The 18957-nt window shown below is 35.1% G+C and overlaps 1 protein-coding gene and 1 non-coding gene across 3 annotated transcripts in view; both read left to right on the plus strand.

Moving 5' to 3' along the window:
• The window catches only part of LOC149475511 (uncharacterized), a 50371-nt gene extending 32425 nt beyond the window's left edge, over positions 1-17946 (plus strand). Inside the window, exons 12-23 of one of the 2 annotated variants that reach the window (XM_089713310.1) lie at positions 301-414; positions 2480-2557; positions 5434-5575; positions 6066-6148; positions 6556-6647; positions 7692-7776; positions 8921-8999; positions 10004-10780; positions 11703-11809; positions 12562-12643; positions 13068-13132; positions 14243-17946. In XM_089713310.1, coding sequence (XP_089569436.1) covers positions 301-414; positions 2480-2557; positions 5434-5575; positions 6066-6148; positions 6556-6647; positions 7692-7776; positions 8921-8999; positions 10004-10780; positions 11703-11809; positions 12562-12643; positions 13068-13132; positions 14243-15721 — 3183 coding nt within the window. In that variant the 3' untranslated portion in view covers positions 15722-17946. The remainder of the gene's footprint in view (positions 1-300; positions 415-2479; positions 2558-5433; positions 5576-6065; positions 6149-6555; positions 6648-7691; positions 7777-8920; positions 9000-10003; positions 10781-11702; positions 11810-12561; positions 12644-13067; positions 13133-14242) is intronic. The other variant, XM_089713311.1, reaches the window with a different exon arrangement.
• On the plus strand, positions 2199-2270 carry TRNAE-UUC (transfer RNA glutamic acid (anticodon UUC)). The gene has a single exon. It is a non-coding gene; the product is annotated as a tRNA-Glu (tRNA).
• Positions 17947-18957: the final 1011 nt, after the last annotated feature.

An 18957-nucleotide genomic window follows, 5' to 3' on the forward strand; every position in this document is an offset into this window, starting at 1 on the left:
AATAGAACTTTTCAATATAAATTTTCTTGCTAATTTTAATAAGTTTAGTAGTTCGAATAGAGATATTAGGGCGCACTTTCAATAGAGAGACTCGTGAAAATATATTACAGCGCTTTATTTTAGCAATTTTTCACTATGCACTTAATCAAAGGCCTTGCTAAAATCTGTATGAACAGATAAGACTGTTTTGTTCTTATTCTGTTACCACCAATGTCTTTAACATTTAGTTTTTTGAATTTATCGTGTATTTATGTGATTTCTTACGAACTTTTTTCATATAATTTACCATATCCCCCCCAGTTCGGTGACATATCCCCCCCCACGGCTGAGGAGCCCCGTCAACGCGTGACGGACTGTCACGCGACGCGGCGTCATACTGTCGGCCCCGGCGACTGTCGGCACACGCATGCGCAGGTGAGTGCGCGATTTATTTATTTATTTACTAGCGGTCCGCCCCGGCTTCGCCCGTGGTACATATTTCGCAATAAAAGGTAGTCTATGTTCTTTCTCAGGGTCTAAAGATTATCTGTGCCAAATTTAATCAAAATCGGTCCAGTAGTTTATGCATGAAAACCATACATACATACATACATACATACAAACCTTTCCTCTTTATAATATTAGTATAGATAGTATAGATAACTCTTTATTGCACAAACTAAAATATGACAAAAATAACATTAATACATAAGAAAGACATAGTTTGTACAAGAGGCGGCCTTATTGCTAAGCAGCAATCTCTACCTACATACATACAGACTGACAGATAAATCTGTACTAATATTATAACTCCATAATACACGGGTATCACCAGAAGGAAGATACCCGGTCCTTTGGGAGGCTTACGTGGGGACACAGGTCCAACACGCAGAGGCCCTTTAGAGAATTTTAATGTGTTTTGGGACACCAGCCGCAGCCTGCCCATGACTGCACTATAGAGATACAGCCCTGGGCAGTCCGCGGCCAATGTAGGACTATTGCAAAATATGGGAATTACGAATCTAGGCTATGGAAAGGAGGTGTTCGGTGGATCGGTAGGTTGGGTCTATGGGGACTATGGACGTCTGCCTTTTCAATATTCAAAATTGAAAAATATGGCAGACGGTGACTCGCCAGTTCGGTCGATGGGCTCCCAAAAAGGTTACCGATAATGGCAACAAGGGGGCAACATCAGCTGAACGGCTAGGGGTGTAGAGAGGTGCGGCACCGGTTTCACCATCGCGGGCCCGCGGGCCCGGAGCGGGTTTCCCCGCTATTACGCCATTAGACACTTCCACCCCCGAGCATATAGCTCTGGCGGCTCCACTCTGGACGGCCAACAAAGGCAAGCCAGAGGTGGGGGATCCTGAACCTCGTCATTGTTCACTCCGAACTGCCACTGGGACAGTCCGGAGGTGAGGACAGGGACCTCCCCCGGGAGCGCTCGGTTCCCGCGGGGTCGCTACTCCCCGACACCTCGCCACAAGGTGCCCTGCGGGGTGACTGACTGCACGGCTGGGATATCTATTGTAGATATGCCATCCGCGGGCGATGGGGTCGTCACATCCCTACGCCTGTATTTATTATTATTATTATGATATATAGCCTATAGCCTTCCTCAATAAATGGGCTATCTAACACAGAAATAATTTTTCAAATCGGACGAGTAGTTCCTGAGATTAGCGTTTTCAAACAAACAAACATATTATTTCGGTGTTACATTTTATACAATCACACTAAGAACAATAGGTGCAGAGCAATGCGGGTAAAACCGCGGGGCACAGCTAGTATTACATATAGACTGTCACACATTATTATTATCTTTTTTAATTTTAAAGTTTGTCTTATATCTATAAAATCAAAGGTTTTTATGTAAGCGCCATCTATTAAATAAATGTTAAACTATTTGAGAATAAATAACTAGGCACACAATCACGCTTAAAAATCGTCTGAGGCAAAACTCTGCCTACGCATGTTAAGCAGAGTTTTATAATGTAGGCGATCGTAAGTCTAGTTGTTTATAGTATCAAAATATCTCCATACCAAATTTCATGAAAATTGGTTCAGTAGTTTTGGCGTGATTGAGTAACAGACAGACAGACAGAGTTACTTTCGCATTTATAATATTAGAATGGATGATGCAAGATTCATAACGCAAAATACTACAATGTATTTAATATAGAAAGTATATGAACAGCTATTTCGAGTGCTCTTACAACTCCCGTATGGTCTAGTGGCTAGGATACCTGGCTTTCACCCAGGAGGCTCGGGTTCGATTCCCGGTACGGGAAATTGTTTTTTTTTGTAATTGGTATGTAGGAATTAATTTTATCGAATTTGCAATTTTTACCATTTTTTTTTGTTAGTAATTTTATTTTATTTTTTCATGAATTATAAAAATCTTTATTCAAATGCGTACACAAACCAACCTTACATAAATTTAAGATAAGTAATTGTACTTTCTACATAATATTTAATATATTTTTTATATTTAAATTAGGTTGGAGAGCTATCGTCTTGTGGGGCTGCGTCAGCTGACCTTAGGCCTGCGCCACTATGTGCATCTACACATTTGCATGTAAGTATTATTTTACCTTAAAAAAAATTCGTGATGCACTCGTGGACTGCCGCGGTAAAGCTATTGCATGCTATGCCTTCAAGCCACACTTCCGCGCCCGTCCCCGTGGGGAGCGTGAGGTTTTTTCGTTACGGAGTTTCTGGATTCGGTCCCCGCGCTCAAGGCCCGCGATAGAAGCTATGCTATAGTAGAGCCATTTTAATAGGCAACATTTGACAGTTCAACAAAATTCAACAACGTAACCTAGTAACGACGACATAGAATAATATGATATTTCGTTTTGTTAGAACTGCACATTTGCTTAACTTTTTTCAATTACGATAACATATTTATAATAATAATGACCGATACAAGTAATTTTAGGATTTGATTTTACTGATAAACCATTCTAAACATAATAAACAATTTCTGATTTAAAGAACTGACGTTGCTACAATTTTGTGTCAATAAACCTTTTTTCTTTTTAAATACCAGAGACGTTACTCTAAAAATCGAAATCTGACATCTAGAATCGAATGCATTGATTACTTGGGAATAAAAATCATCATAAATTATTGACATGTGTTTCAAGTTCGATTGACAAATGTTTCAAGTCCGTATCGATTAATTCACTTTAATCGATGTTTTTAAGCAGGTTACCACCCTATGAAGATAAAATTGATAGACGTCAAATGTTGCCTATTAAATTGGCTCGACAATAATTACTGGGAATAATTAAATTTGTATTATTTTGCTAATTCGTTGTTTAAATAATAACATTGACAGTTGGTTGCCTGGAAGAGATCACTCTTAAGTGATAAGGCGGCCTTCTGTGCTATTTTTCTTTTAGAATAAGTTTTGTTTATATTGCACGCCTCATAAGCGAAGCGTTGAGGTGGGTACTACTGTCACTTCGCGCAAAACATCTGATTTTTCAAACTTAAAATGTCTTTATGTATCATACATTGCACTTGTAAGATAATACATACACACACATATTAAGAAAAAACACTATTTTTAACGTTCATGATATTTTTGATGTCATTTTTGTTATTTAAACTAGTTAAAAAACAGTTTAAAAAAGTTCTGTCTTGGACGTCCGTGTGTCTGTATGTGCGGATCCTTTTTCTTGTTAACACGATAGCGACCGAAATACTTTACTAATCGAGTCTTTTTTTTTCTCTTACGCTTGAGTATGCTCAGGAATAGAACCCTTTCATTTTTCAGGGTCTGATTCGATGTGGTTTAATTGTTATTAAATAAACAAAAATAATAATTAATAAATATTTATTAAAAAAAAATTATGAGGCGTGCACTTTTGGATTTTCCAAATTATTTTTTTTGTATTTTTGGCAGCACAATAAAGAGTTTAAATAAATTAAATAACATAATAAATAATAATACTTAATACAATAAATTGACATGTACTCAGTACATAAAAAAGTTACAACTACAATTTTTGAAGTGAAAACTTCTTTAGCGGCGTTGGGTATAAAATCTTGAGCTCGCGTCAGGACACGTGGCCTGATCGAAAAAGCGTAAGACGGATGAATATCAAACATGCTCAACGTTAATAATCAAGTTTTCACTTCTGCCGGCACTCCCGGAGTGCAACCCGTCTTTTTTTTATCTGAATTTTTTATTAATTTTCATGCAGTTGTATTAGTACAAAAATAGTAACAATTTAGGTCGCCATTTATATTTACCAAAACGAGTTAGAGTATGTACTGTATTTACAATCCACAGTACAAAAATTAGTATTTACAGGATGTTGTCGTCTATAATCGTCTATATCGTTGCAATAGCAACAGACTAAAATACTATTTTCTGTCAAAATTAATGGACATAACTTTTTGATATCAACTGACTTCAACAAAACGGAGGAGGTTATTAATTCGACTGTTTTTTTTTAGCTTGATACCACAAAACTTTCGACTGGGTGAAGCGTTATCGATGATTCATTTTAAATTCTAATAGTGATGCCTTCTGTGCCTCATTTTATTTTGTTTAATTTCTGACATTTTGAAGGGTTTGTTTTATGTGAGAAATGATTATAATCGGTCAGAACGTCATTGTTAACATAATATGTTTACATATTTATGTATGTATGTTGGTTCCAGCAACAAGCGGCAGCCCGTGTTGCTATATTACCGCACACGGACCTGACGGGCACTAATAGACAGTCAATTTAGAATATTTTTTGTATAATCTTTAGGATTAGCTTTACAAATTTCGTGCTAAAAGTTCATTTGTGTAGTTTTGGTTCATCATTCAACATTCGGTTTTATCGAAACAGTAATTTGTAGATCTCAAAATTCTCCACCAAACGGCCTTGCGATTTTTATATAATATACTAGTTTTCCGCCCGCGGCATCACCCGCGCAGTCAAAGAAAAACCCGCATAGTTCCCGTTCCCGTGGGATTTCCGGGATTGTGTCATTTTCCCGGGATAAATGTAGCCTATTTCCTTTCTCGGGTATCAAAATATCTCCATACCAAATTTCATGAAAATTGCTTCATTAGTTTAGGCGTGATTGAATAACAGACAGACAGACAGAGTTACTTTCGCATTTATAATATTAGTATGGATTCTAAAAGTGATGCCTTCTGTGCCTCATTTAATTTTGTTCAATTTCTGACATTTTGAAGGGTCTGTTATATATGAAAAGTTATTATAACGTGCCAGAACGTCATTGTTTACATATTTATGTACTAGCTGTTGCTGTTTGATGAATTTTCTAAAATCCTTTCTTAGGGGACGTCTACGTTATGACATCTACCTGCATGCCAAATTTCAGCCCGATACGTCCAGCGGCTTGGGCTGTTCGTTGATAGATCGCTATATCAGTCACCTTTGAGTTTTTTTATATATACATATGTATGTATGTTGGTTCCAGCAACAAGCGGCAGCGCGTGTTGCCCTGCTGCCGCACACGGACCTGGCGGGCAAGCTGCCGGCGGTGCAGCACCGCCCGCCGCACCACTTCAGCGTCAAGGACCAGCACCTGCTGAAGCCGCCGCAGGCCATGTTGCATCACGGTGAGTGGCGTGTTGCTATGGCAACGAGTGTGTTGCTGTAGCAACGAGTGTGTTGCTGTAGCAACGAGTGGGGTGTTGCACATAGCAACGAGTGGGGTGTTGCATATAGCAATGAGTGGGGTGTTGCATGTAGCAACGAGTGGGGTGTTGCACATAGCAACCAGTGGGGTGTTGCACACATCAACAAGCAGCAGCGCGTGTTGCATGTGTTGTCTATAGCAACAAGTAGTGCGTGTTGCACACAGCAACAAGCAGCCGGCGGTGCAGCACTACTGTCGCACACGGACTATTTTATGTTTTTTTATTAATACTTATATTTAATGTGTTTCGGGTCATTTTTTTCGAGATAACATACTTCAAAATAAAAAGTAACAATTTACTTCCTTTCTAACTCAATCTATTGTTTCTTCCCCGTTTTTTGTATATTTTACTGTAGCATTGCAACCTCAATACATATTTTATTAATTTATAATAATAATATTTATTACAGCGTCTTCATTCGGCCGTCGCGCGTCAGACGGCGGAGCGCACGTGGGTCGGACACACTCGCCCGCGTGCTCACATTCACATCACGTAAGTATACGGGGTTCCCGGTTGTATGGGGAAAAGGGGTTAGCGGGGTTGGTTGGGGAAAAGGGGTTAGCGGGGTTTGTTGGGGAAATAGGCTGGTTGAGTGGGGATATGTTGGGGGTTGAGTATGGAAAATTAATTTTGCTCTATTTGTAAATTTACGTGCTCACATTCACATCATGTCTATAATTAATGAATGAAATACTTATGGTGTAAAATCCGAAGAAAATGTGTTTATAAATATAAATGATAAATAACTGCATACTATTGTCTTAGCTTTTACCATTTTTTTAAGTTTAAACACACAATAATTTGCATTTACGTTTGCATGTAACACTTTGACGTCTAAATCTAAATAATTTTAATTGTTTCACTTTCACTTTGGATTTAACTTTGACTTAATATTTCAGGTGTCAGACAGCGGTACGACGAACCGGACCGACGATTCGGAGCGTACAGAGGAACAGACATCCGAATCACAGTATAATAGTAATTTGTGCAGGTTTGTATGAAATTATTGAAGAATTGAAATAACTTGTGTTTTAGTTTTGGATCTAGGGAAAAATTATGAAAAGAATAGTAATTACCGAAACATTTTCATAATTTCTCCCTTCACCGACAATCCGACAACCGACATCAAAAAAATAGGTTCTCAATTCGACTATTATTTTTGGGTTTGTTACTTCACAACTTTAGACTGGGTAAATCGATTTTGATGACTCTTTTATTTGAAAGCTAGTGCCGTTCGGTTGGTCCCATTTAAAGTTTCTTTACGTATCTTAGTGCAAATTCTGAAGTCACAAAATTGTAATAACCAGAATATTGTATCGATTACTTCCATAACACAAGCGAAAAGCTTAATATGGGATCAGATCGTGGCATGTGTGCCTTTTTTAGCAAAACATAACGATAAAATGATAAAAAAAACTATTTATACCTTCTAAATCTTAAGAGGCTGACAAGACCCAATTTTGTTACCAGTAACAGTGATTGCGCTCTCGTTTACTCCCATACAATTAGACAGTGACAAAATAATAAGAAAATGTGTGATTTAAGGTAAAGTGTGGGTCATATGCGAAATATGACTCGTTAGAGGTTCAGGTATGAATATGTTGAATTGCAGACCCGTACGTCAAAAAAAATACATATAATCGTTTAATGATGATTTTAAGACCAATCTTTGCAATTATTTTCTATCGAGCCGATTTCGTCCAATTATGTATCGAGTCCGTCTCGGTCTTCGAAATATGATGATTGATGACTATTAACATTTTTTTGATGGACTAGAATAAATATCTTTTCTTAAAAAAGACGTGTAACTCGTGGACTGCCGCGGTAAAGCTATTGCATGCTCTGCCTTCAAGCCACACCTCCGCGCCCGTCGAAATGGGGAGCGTGAGGTTTTTTCGTTACGGAATTTCTGGATTCGGTCCCCGCGCTCAAGGCCCGCGATAGAGGCTATGCAATAGCTTAAAAACTGCTCAAATAACTTCAATTTTAACAAAATTGGGTCTTGTCAGCCCCTTAATAAATAACATTTTAAAAGGTACATGTTAAATCGCGGAAGCAGTAAACGACACACGATGGCAACGCCGGAAGACGCGGCTACTGTATGCGCTTCCACAACTATGGTGAGTAGTACAATATAATCTTATATATGTATAAAAATGAATCGCAAAATGTGTTGGTAAGCGTAAGCATAAGCATAACTCGAGAACGGCTGAACCGATTTCGATAATTCTTTTTTTATTATATTCCTTGAAGTACGAGGATGGTTCTTATGTAGAGAAAACGTAAATATTATGTACCACGGGCGAAGCCGGGACGGACCGCTAGTATTATAATAATATATTACATAGTCAAGTCCAGTCCAGTCTATAATATATTATAATCCAGTCTATAATCTTAATATATATAAATCTCGTGTCACAATGTTTGTCTTCAATGGACTCCTAAACCGCTTAACCGATTATAATAAAATTCGCACACCATGTGCAGTTCGATCCAACTTGAGAGATAGGATAGTTTAAACATGTAGGTACCACGGGCGAAGCCGGGGCCGACCGCTAGTACAATATAATACAATATATTATATTATAGTCCAGTCCAGTCTATAATATATTTAATATATTATAGAATGGACTGACCGGTTGGCTTTGTTTTGGTCGTGGGTTCGATTCCCACCTGGGGCAAATATTTGTGTAATGAACATAGATGTTTGCTCTGTGTCTGGGTGTTAATTATCTATATAAGAATGTATTTAAAAATTATATATGTATATTTATTAGCCATCTGGTTTCCATAACACAAGCGAAAGCTTAGGATTTCCGGGATAAAAAGTAGCCTATGTCTTATTCTAGGGTCTTCAGCTACATACATACCAAATTTCATTGTGATCGGTTCAGTAGAATTTTCGTGAAAGAGTAACAATCATAAACATAAACTTTCCTCGCGTTTGTTTGTTTGTTTGAACTACTGGTCCGATTTGAAAAATTATTTTGGTGTTAGATAGCTCATTTATCGAGGAATGCTATAGGCTATATATCATCACGCTAAGACCAACCTTTATAATATTAATCGGACTAGTAGGAAGGAAGGCAGTTGGTATCATTATAATTATTATCTACAGAAATAATAATGTGATAGTGATGATTTTATTATTAGTTCATATTCATTAAAAGAGTACCTTTAACTACGATATTCATTGAAATAATTTTACGCTCTATTTATATGTTTTATCATAATTTTCTATATTTTACTATACTGTATTTTTAGGCAAGTACATCACCATCGTCGTCAGCGAACATAAGAGTAAGGAGGACCGGTTTATTGACAGTCACAGAACGGCCGCCCGGTAAGTAGTGACTTGTAGTAAAGTAGTGTTAGTGTAGTTGTAGTAAGTGTAGTGTAGTTGTAGTGTAAATTTGACGTACTTGATTTTGAAATTTGACGCACTTTACTTTGAAATTTTTGAAATTTGACGCACTTGATTTTGCAATTTTGGTTTGGAGTGTAGTTTTTTTAAGTTTACTACAGAAATTTTAAAAACGTTATTGAATAGTATAGCTTTTTGTGTGGTTTTAAAGGCTTATCATTTTAAATAAGTTTAATTTTGAGAATTAATGATATTAGTATTAAAAAATTAGTAGTGAAGAATACAAGTGCGTTGAAATTGTTTGGTTTTCTATATGTGTGTTAGTTAGTTGTTTTATTTATAGATGTAGCAATTGATAAATATAATATTACGATACAAAAATGCAAAGACTTTCTTCGAAATAAGTTTTATGACCAAATGGACGATGTGTTTCACTGATCGATTTTATTTAATAGAAAGTTGATTTAAATTGTTTAAAATAATTGCTACATATATTAAGAAAATTAGTTGTGTGTCGTTTTGATTATTTTTATAATATATTTGTGACGTAACTTTTTATCGTCACAAATATAATTTTAACAAAATATGCAGTTTTTTTTTCAATTTACAAATGTTAAAGGACGATATTGAAATAAGTGTATGATCAGTATGTTAATTATTTGAAATTTAATTTTTTGTAAGTATGTATATCAATAAAAAAACTGCATTTTATGTAATGTGCTTGGTGTGTTTTATTCTTTTTTATTTTGAAGTGTGATTTGTGATTTTATTAAGATAACTAACGAAAACAACGATTGTTTCAGTTCCAAAACAGTTTTAAAATAATAATTTCTTCTCTAAAATGATTTTTTAATTCTTGAATCGAATTTTTTAGATACACTTACGTGTTTTAATTTTCAAAAAAAAATCACAATTCACCCTTTTTAGCATGTTGCATTCCATGTTTTAATTTTGATTATTTTTTTTGCCTTTTCGCCACTTAGTAATAAGCCCTGAACTAGTCATGGAAGTCGAAGCGCGTATGAAACGAAACTACATGCCGCCGTCTATACAGTACAATGCTGGTTACTCCAGCCCCCCCCACACGAACCCCCCACAACCCCCGAATCAGGGGTCGATAACCGCGGGAACCCCCAACTATCCCATATCAATGAAGCCCGTGTTAGAAACGATACCACAAGGCAGTGTGATGGGATCGATAACTTCGGGGACCCCTATCAACCCCCTGACCCCGGTAAACCCTCCGAACCCCGGGTCTATAGTGTCAGGGACGCCGATTAATATGGATATATTCCCGAATTTCGGTTTTACGAATATGGGTTCAATAACAAGTGGGACTCCAGTGTTGGCGAGTAATATGGGATCGATTGGTGGGACTATGGGATCGATAACGAGTGGGACTCCAGTACCGACACTATCTAGTGGGACTATGGGATCAATAACAAGTGGGACTCCAGTGCCCACGCTGTCTAGTAATATGGGATCGATAAGTGGCAATATGGGACCCATTAGTGGGACGATGGGATCGATAAGAAGTGGTACACCAGTACCAACACTATCTACCGGCAATATGGGATCAATGAGTGGCAATATGGGATCGATAACAAGTGGGACGCCCGTGCCCACGCTCTCTAGTGGAAATACCATACCGAGCGGGTCTATAACATCGGGAACGGCTATAACCTCACAATATACAAGGCATAGGAAATATTCTGGGCCGAGAGCGAAACTACAAACATTGGCTACAGTACAAGAAATGGGTAATTTTTTTGTATTTTTTGCAAGGTGGAGGGTAGTTTTAAAAAAATGGATAAGTGGTTGTTTGGTGGTTATATGGTAAAAAATATAAATATGTGGTTAGATGGTTATATATGGTAAAAAATGTAGTGTGTCGGGTTTTGAGGTCGATTTTTTTAAAGTTTAACTCGTCATAATTGTAAAAATTGGAAAGGTCTTTTAAATCTTGTTTTTATAGGGTTTTTACTCAATGGTTATCAGGTTAAAAAAAGGTATTATACATGTATAAGGTTGGTAATAATTTTTAAAGTGACTAATAGTAAGGTAGGTCACGATTTTTGCAATTTTTTGGGTGTTCACAATTTTTTTTTTGCAAAGTAGTTAGTCGCACTGTGTTTGCTTGTGTGTGTTTTTGTTTGTAGATGTTTGTATATGTGTGTTTGTCTTGTATTATAGCATAATTTATGGGGAATAGTACAGTAATTTATGTGCTACTCGAAAATTCTGGTCTTATAGTGATATTTTAGGTGAAAATAAATTTCTTGTCTGCTTCGGGTATCAAACCTTTGATATTATAGTTGTAATAATAGCTTGATTGAACATTGGCATTCTTTTGAAGTAACATTTTATTTTTTAATATTTCTGCCTATAGCATCAGAGTGTGTGGGTTCGATCCCCGCTACTGTATAAATGTCTATCAATAATATTAATTATTTTTTCTAATCTTGGCTATGAAAAGACATTTTAAGTTATTTAGACACTTTTTCTTATCAATAGTTTTAATTCATATTGGTGTATCAAATGAATAAAATAAAAAAATATACTTTTGTAACACTTTTTTTATATTGATAAAAATAGTTAAAATTGTTTTTCTCAGCTAAGATTATTTTCTTATACATATTTCACGAATTCCATTCTACAACATGTATGTATGTCAACACACAGCTCGCGAACACCCGGAACGCTATTCACCCGTGCGTCGAGCGGAATGTTCCCCCCCAAGACAAACGCACGATATAGCGTCCGCGAGACTCGAGTACCAGCAATTGCAGGTGTGTATGGGGATAGATTGATAGAAATTTTGAAGTGAAAACTTCTTTAGCGGCGTTGAGCACTTTTTCTGTAATGGGTATAAAATCTTAAACTCGCGTCAGGACACGTGACCTGATCGAAAAAGCGTAAGACGGATACCATTCCAAAATATCAAACATGCTCAACGTTAATAATCAAGATTTCACTTCTGCCGGCACTCCCGGAGTGCAACCCGTCTTTTTTTTACAATAATATGGAAAACATTAAAAAAATGAAGATTTTCTGAAATAAGTAATGTAGCAGTTGCAAGTGTGTATGCGTATAGATTGATGAAAAATGTACAAAAAATAGACAGAGATAAAAAAATGTTTTTTTTTTTTGAGGAAATGTGGGAAGGTACTGCAGCAGTTGCAGGTGTACAGATAGATTGTTGAAAAAAAAAATGACAAAAAATGTGAAAGCATAAAAAAAAATATCTTTTGAAGTTGGATATTTTGTTCTGGCTATGTTTTGAAATATTCATAAATTGTGTGATGTTTAAAGTAGATGTAAATATAAGTTAAAGCAAAAGTGTACAGAGAATAATATAGTTTATATTTGATGATATTCAGGTAAAATAAAAGACAAAAAATGGTTGATAACTTTTATTCAATTATTTTTTACAATTGACATGATAAAACAATTTCACATAAGAAAAATACAAAACAATATTGTGATTTTTTTGTGAAATATAGTTACTAGAGCACTCATAAAAAATATTTTTTTTCCACAGCGTGGCTTAGAACGAAGATCGGGGCAGAGCGCTAGCGCTTCGCCCTTAGAGCCGCGGTTACATGCGCCTGCGTCTTTACCTGGTAAGTAAATTATTTATAAGTAAGTAGTAAAGAATGTTTTAATTTCGATAAAATATGAAACTACATACAAAAAAAGTGAAAAAAATAGTGATAACAGCAACTTATATTTAACTTATGTATTTTCACAGAAAAAATTATCAAGTATACTTATTTTAGAAATATTTTTAGTATTATTGAAATGAAGTTTTTTGTAAGAATTTGCGAAAGAAAAATTTCCTATAAACAATATTCAATCTATTATTAAAATTAATATAGTATAAGATATTTTGCTCCCCTAATCATTAATTCTTACTTGTGAATCCTATTTTTACGATAAATACAAGTAATAATATGCAATTAATTTTTCGATTATCCAGTGTTTGCTTCGTTTCTCATCTCTTAAAACAATAAATACATACATATAAACAAATAATGTTTCTTGCAGGATCACCAATACACGCTGGAGCTTCGCCACCGCTTGACCTGTCTGGTGATAACACGAGAGACAGGGTGATTATTTTGTTTTATTTATATTTTTTTATAAAAATATAGAGAAATAGATGTGTATCAACCATCTGGTTTCCATAACACAAGCGAAAGCTTAGTATGGGATCAGATCGTGCCGTGTGTGAAAATTGTCCTGAAATATTTATTTATTATTTTATAGGCGATATATTAATTTTGTAAAAACGAAAATAAAAAGAAAAGTGTGTACAGGGTATTATTATAATAAGAAGATAATTATGTGTACCATACTTATTACATGATAATATAGATGAATAAAATCTTGCCATCTTTTTTCTTATATTGTATGTTTTCATAAGCTACAAAGCGTACAGGCATTTTTTTTGCTAAAGAAAGTTCTTCCAAAGTGTGTAAACTTTTTAGTTTAAGTTATTATTATAGTAGGGGAGGCCAAGAGGGGGATTTTGGGATTTACTCGAGCGCGTCAGATTACTATAAGGGACGGTACCTTAGCTATTCATTAGTACCTCTAGTCAATATGAGCAGTTATGGTTGGTGGGTGCGCTCAGGGGCCCCGCTGGAAAATTTGAATAATCCATAATTTCCTAAGGTTGAGCTCGAATCGTCAGATTAGCGAAATGGGGACTTCTTATATTGTAATTAACCCCCCCATATATTAATCTGACGCGCTCGAATAATATTACTTTAATTTTTTACCCTTTCTTCATAGCGATTAAATCGCCACTTAAATCGTCAGATTAACGTATACTTTTTTTCAGTGACGTCCTGGAGCATGCAAAATATCAATATCTAACGCGCTTGAGTATTTCCAAGCCAATTTTTTTCTTTTTTAAATTAAAAAAAATCAAAAAACCCTTCCCCACCGCTAAAAGTGAAAACATTATAGGACCTTTTTTTCTCGCTATGGTCTAATCTACCAATTCTAATAGGTTCCCGTGACGCTCGAGTAAATCCACATTTAGCATCCTGGGCTCCCCTACTATTATAACTTAGCTCGATCTTTTTTCGATTATTTACTTTACAAGTTATTTTGGTAACTTTTATTGCACAGTTTATTTTCTTTTTATACACATATAATATATGACAATTATAAATAGGTATACATGTATTTACCAAAACTATTTTAATTCCCAGGACCTAGCGCTCAAACTGGGGCTCAACCTGAACACCCTGTACACAGCGCACATACAACCGGACGTCCTAAAGTCCATCCATTCATACGGGAGCTTCGGCAGAGCCTCTCCAGCAAGCCCAGGGTCCCCTCTTCATCAGATCACCGAAGGTCTGAGCTACCTCCACACAGGATCCATCACCAGGGGTACTCCACAACCCAGTTCCACGCCGCTAGACCTTCGCAGCAATGTCGATATGGAAACCAGTTACCCCCAACTGCATCCAATGGTCCACCCCCAAATACACATGGTCACACATAGATCGCTAAATAACTCCCCTATTTCGAACCCTGGATCCCCCCTAGATATGATTCAAGAGGAAATCTCCAACGGGAATAGTACGGACAAGTTTCAAAACTACCCCTTTACAAATAACCCCCAAATCAGTTTGACGGACTGTCTAGGGTCAGAAATTACCCTAGTGGCCTCATCGTCTGAAGACAGTGTGGATAGTTTGGAAAACGCGAAATATCCTTTACCGCATTTCGTTATTTCTGAACCGTCAGAAATAGACGATCGGCCGTCCATAACCAAGGGAATTGGGAGGAAAGTCAGTCAAGAAACGGAAATAGAAATCGAAAAGGACACAGAAATGCAGTCGCCCAAAGAAAGTATTGATGAAACTAGCAAATACCTGGACAGACCAAGGCGGGGAAGTGATAAATCGCTAGGTTTTAGCGATGATTCTCTAAGCAACGATTCGGCGAACGTTTCCCCGAACTGCGAACATAATATACAATCTATTTATTCGAATATAGTCAGTATTAGTTCGGGTTTCAGCGAAAACAGAGGCAGTTTTTCCGAACACAGAGAATCTTTTTCCTTTTCGGACAGAGGAAGTTTTTCAGAACGTGGCGATTTTGGTAGATCCTCGTTTTCAGAAAAAAGCGATTTCGGTAGAGGCAGTTTTTCGGAAAAAGGCGAAACGCCAAGATCAAGTTTTTCCGCGCAAGGCGTTTTAGGAGAAGTCAAGGAATATTATGAAGATGTGTACATGCCTAGAGAGGGGGAAGAACCAGCTATAGATCAAATACAAAGATCTACAATGGATCTACGATTGACGGAGATCTGTAGACCGGCAGAGCAGAAAATACCGATTTTACTCAACCCACAGCAGATATCGTGCGTTCAGGAATATTACGAAGTCGCGTTATCAACAGTGTGCTCACAATTGGATTCTCAACGAATAGTTGAGTTGCTCATGGAAACGATAAATACAAGAGTACCGCCTCAGAACATTTTTGTTGAGTCAGCTAAAAATAGTGACGAGGAATTGAGCGGGTTTCTCAATTTAGAGTACTCTGGGGGGATTCAAATTGAGTTGATGGTCTGTGAGGATAAAGCGAAAGAGATGAAAGGGTTAAAGATGAGGAGGATCTCGGGAGATCAAAGGGAGTATGGGAAGCTGTGTCAACAATTGATTACTAGTTTGACGGTTTGAAATGTGAGGGCGGACGGAACCCGGTTTTAAGTCATACTCAAAGTTACGCTCAAACTCAAATATTTAAAATGTTAAAGTAATGAATCGAAATATAGAATGTTCGTTCTTGAACTCAAACTTAAACTCAAACTCAAATCTTAATGAATCGAAATAAAGAATGATGTTCATACTTGAACTCAAATATTTATATTAAACTGAGAAGCGCTTTTGAATGATCGAAACATAGATTGATGTTCATACTTGAACGCAAACTCAAAATTCAAAAATTTAAGTAGACTTTGAGACGCTTTTGATCTTTGTAACAGAATAATGTTCGTACTTGAACTCCTTTGAACTCAAACTCAAATATAGAGTTTCAAGCGATTTTGAATTGTTAAAATATAAGATATGGGATAGATGCAATTGTAATATTATTGGAATAAACGCAACACGTAAATATAATTATGTATGTAATTATTAGCAATAAAAACTCAATTTTCATAAATTTTCTCGTATAATATAGAATTAAAAGTTATTTCATTTTAAATAGCGCAGGCTTTCGCTAAAAATACGAATATTTGTTGGTTAGAACATAATTCGAATATAACTAAACTAAAATAATATAATTAAAATGTATCACAAATGACATTAAAAATGTTATTATTATTTTTCTTTCGATTCTTTTTCATTTATTATCTGTGTGCAATAAAAAAAGTTACTTTGACACGTTTAAAAACGGGTTCCGTCCACGATATTAACTAAAAACTGTTTTTCATTTTCCAAAAAATACCGTCCTGTCGAACCACCAATTCTGTAGATTTTCTAAATGCCTCGAACACACAAACGGACAGATAAACAGTGTCTTATACATATTTTTAGCCTAATAAACAAAAAAGAGCGTGTGCGCCGAGCACACGTGTCAGAAGTGAAACTTCTTTGATTCAACGATACCTAAATCGTCGGCTTTCCATCACGTGACGGTATTGCCACGACGCGACCTTGAAATTTTACTCTCAACGCGCCTAAAGAAGTTTCACTTCAAAAATAAACAGAATTTAAAACTTCCCTTTAACGTTACGATACGATATGTCGTGTCGTAAGCAATTCACATGCGATATTGTCGCATTTCACAAATTTTTTGTCCATTCCTTTTTATTTTTATGTATTATGGGACTAAATACATAGCATATTTAATTTATTTGTATATTATATGAACACACGAATCATATTTTTATTTAACGTAGCTACTACGTTAAAACTTTTTTGGATTTGAATAAATTGTAATATAGACGGAAATCTGATAGCAATTCTTCATATATTCTAAGTAACCAAAAATAGCGAAAATATTGGTCGTGTGAATTGATCGTGCATTATTACTTATATTAAACACAATTTTTCATAAATTATTTTCAAATTTATGTTAATAATGTAGTCAATTTAATTTTATTTCTGGCGCCCAATTTTTTTTCGAAACGATTGGCGGGATTGTAACTTTTTTAAACGTTAAGAAATACATATTTCTGTTTAGAACAATGTATTTAGTCCCCATACTTCGAATATCAAACGTTGTAAATAAAAAACAATTATAATGAATTGTAAAATATTATTTCCTTGTTATATCTGTATATTATGTTGTTATATAGATTTTATTTATTCCAATTATGTACTTTCCACGTGTAAATATTAATTTTTAAGCGCGCAACATTTTCCTGTCAAAATTGTGTTTGTTTTTTTTTTCGAAACCGAATTTATTTTTTTGTGAAGATGTTGCGTTGTTTTTTGGCGGGAAATATTGTCACGGCTGGTACGTGAACCTAAAAATGTTTTCTACTCACTGTTTCTTGATAAAATGGTATATATTTATATAATATAATAAATAAATATAATTTGTTCTGAAAAAAAATGTCATGTCTGTGTTTTTTGTATGTATTTATAAAATGTTTAAATGTATGTTGTTTTTAAAGTACAAGTTCTGACTTGAGTCTATAGTAGCTATATATAATGTTTGGATAATTTATTTGGTTTATTTATATACTATTATTTCATTGTAATAAAAAAATATTTATTTGTGTTTGTTTATAAGCCTGTTAATTGTATATTTTTTTTGTATTTTGTGGAATTGAAGGAACAGTGGGTTATATTTAGAGTCCGCCATTGAACAAATATGTTAAGTTTATTGCCATAAGTATAGTTAGTTCGTTATAATAATTGTAAATAATATTTTAATAAATTCCAATTCTAATGTTTTTGTTTGTTTTATTTACTTTCATTCACTTATCTTATCATACACAGTAAGTAAATTTTATCAAAATCGGTTAAGTATATAGAACTTTATTTTATCGTAAAATAGTAATCGTATGTAGGTATATACATAAAACTCCAAAATTTCATCAAGATTGGTTTAGTATTTACTATGATTAAGATATTGTCTGGATATCTATAAAAGTAGGTATTAGCCCTCAATCCATAGGCGTTTAGTAGTTCTACTTAATTTCATTTGAAAGATCACTTAAAAGTCACAGTATGTAAGTACGCACAAACGACAAAAATCAGGCTGAATTATATTTTAGCAAAGCATTAAAAAAATAGTTAATGAAAATTTTACGTAAAGTAGTAAAATAAATAAATACAACGACGCGACGCGACGGAGGGACAAATGTATACACACACAATTGTCACAATTATTTATAAGTGCAATTTTTGTATATTATACAACACAACTTCTTAACATGTACCTATGCCAGTGTATGATTGCAGATTATCCACAAATAATTCATAAATTATAAGTCCGATTGAAATGATCAATGCAAGTTTCATTAAAATCGGTTTAGCGGTTTTTTAGTAAAATAAATATAGAGCATTCACAAGAAAGACTGTATCTGTGTAAATTACACAGACAGACAGAATTTTTAAGTCGGTTTATTTTTGTTGTTAAGATAGGTACTTGTGGTTGTAATAACGAAGACATGACGACAGACGACAGACTGCAAATATTTAACTTTCTTGAAATGTAACTCACCACAATGAAGTAACTTAAACACTCGCCCAATTTTGAAAAATTATTTTACCATCACTACATAGTTACTTACCTAGTATAAAACAAAGTCGCTTTCTCTGTCCCTATGTCCCTTTGTATGCTTTAATCTTTAAAACTACGAAACGGATTTTGATGCGGTTTATTTTATTTTAATAGATAGAGTGATTCAAGAGGAAGGATTTAGCACAGACTAATAATAATAATATACGACGTATGTTTT

This window comes from Colias philodice, chromosome 30 (assembly GCF_061535455.1).
Source record: "Colias philodice isolate Cphi_HAF_F1 chromosome 30, ilColPhil1 Martin Lab GWU primary, whole genome shotgun sequence".
Lineage (NCBI taxonomy): Eukaryota > Metazoa > Arthropoda > Insecta > Lepidoptera > Pieridae > Colias > Colias philodice.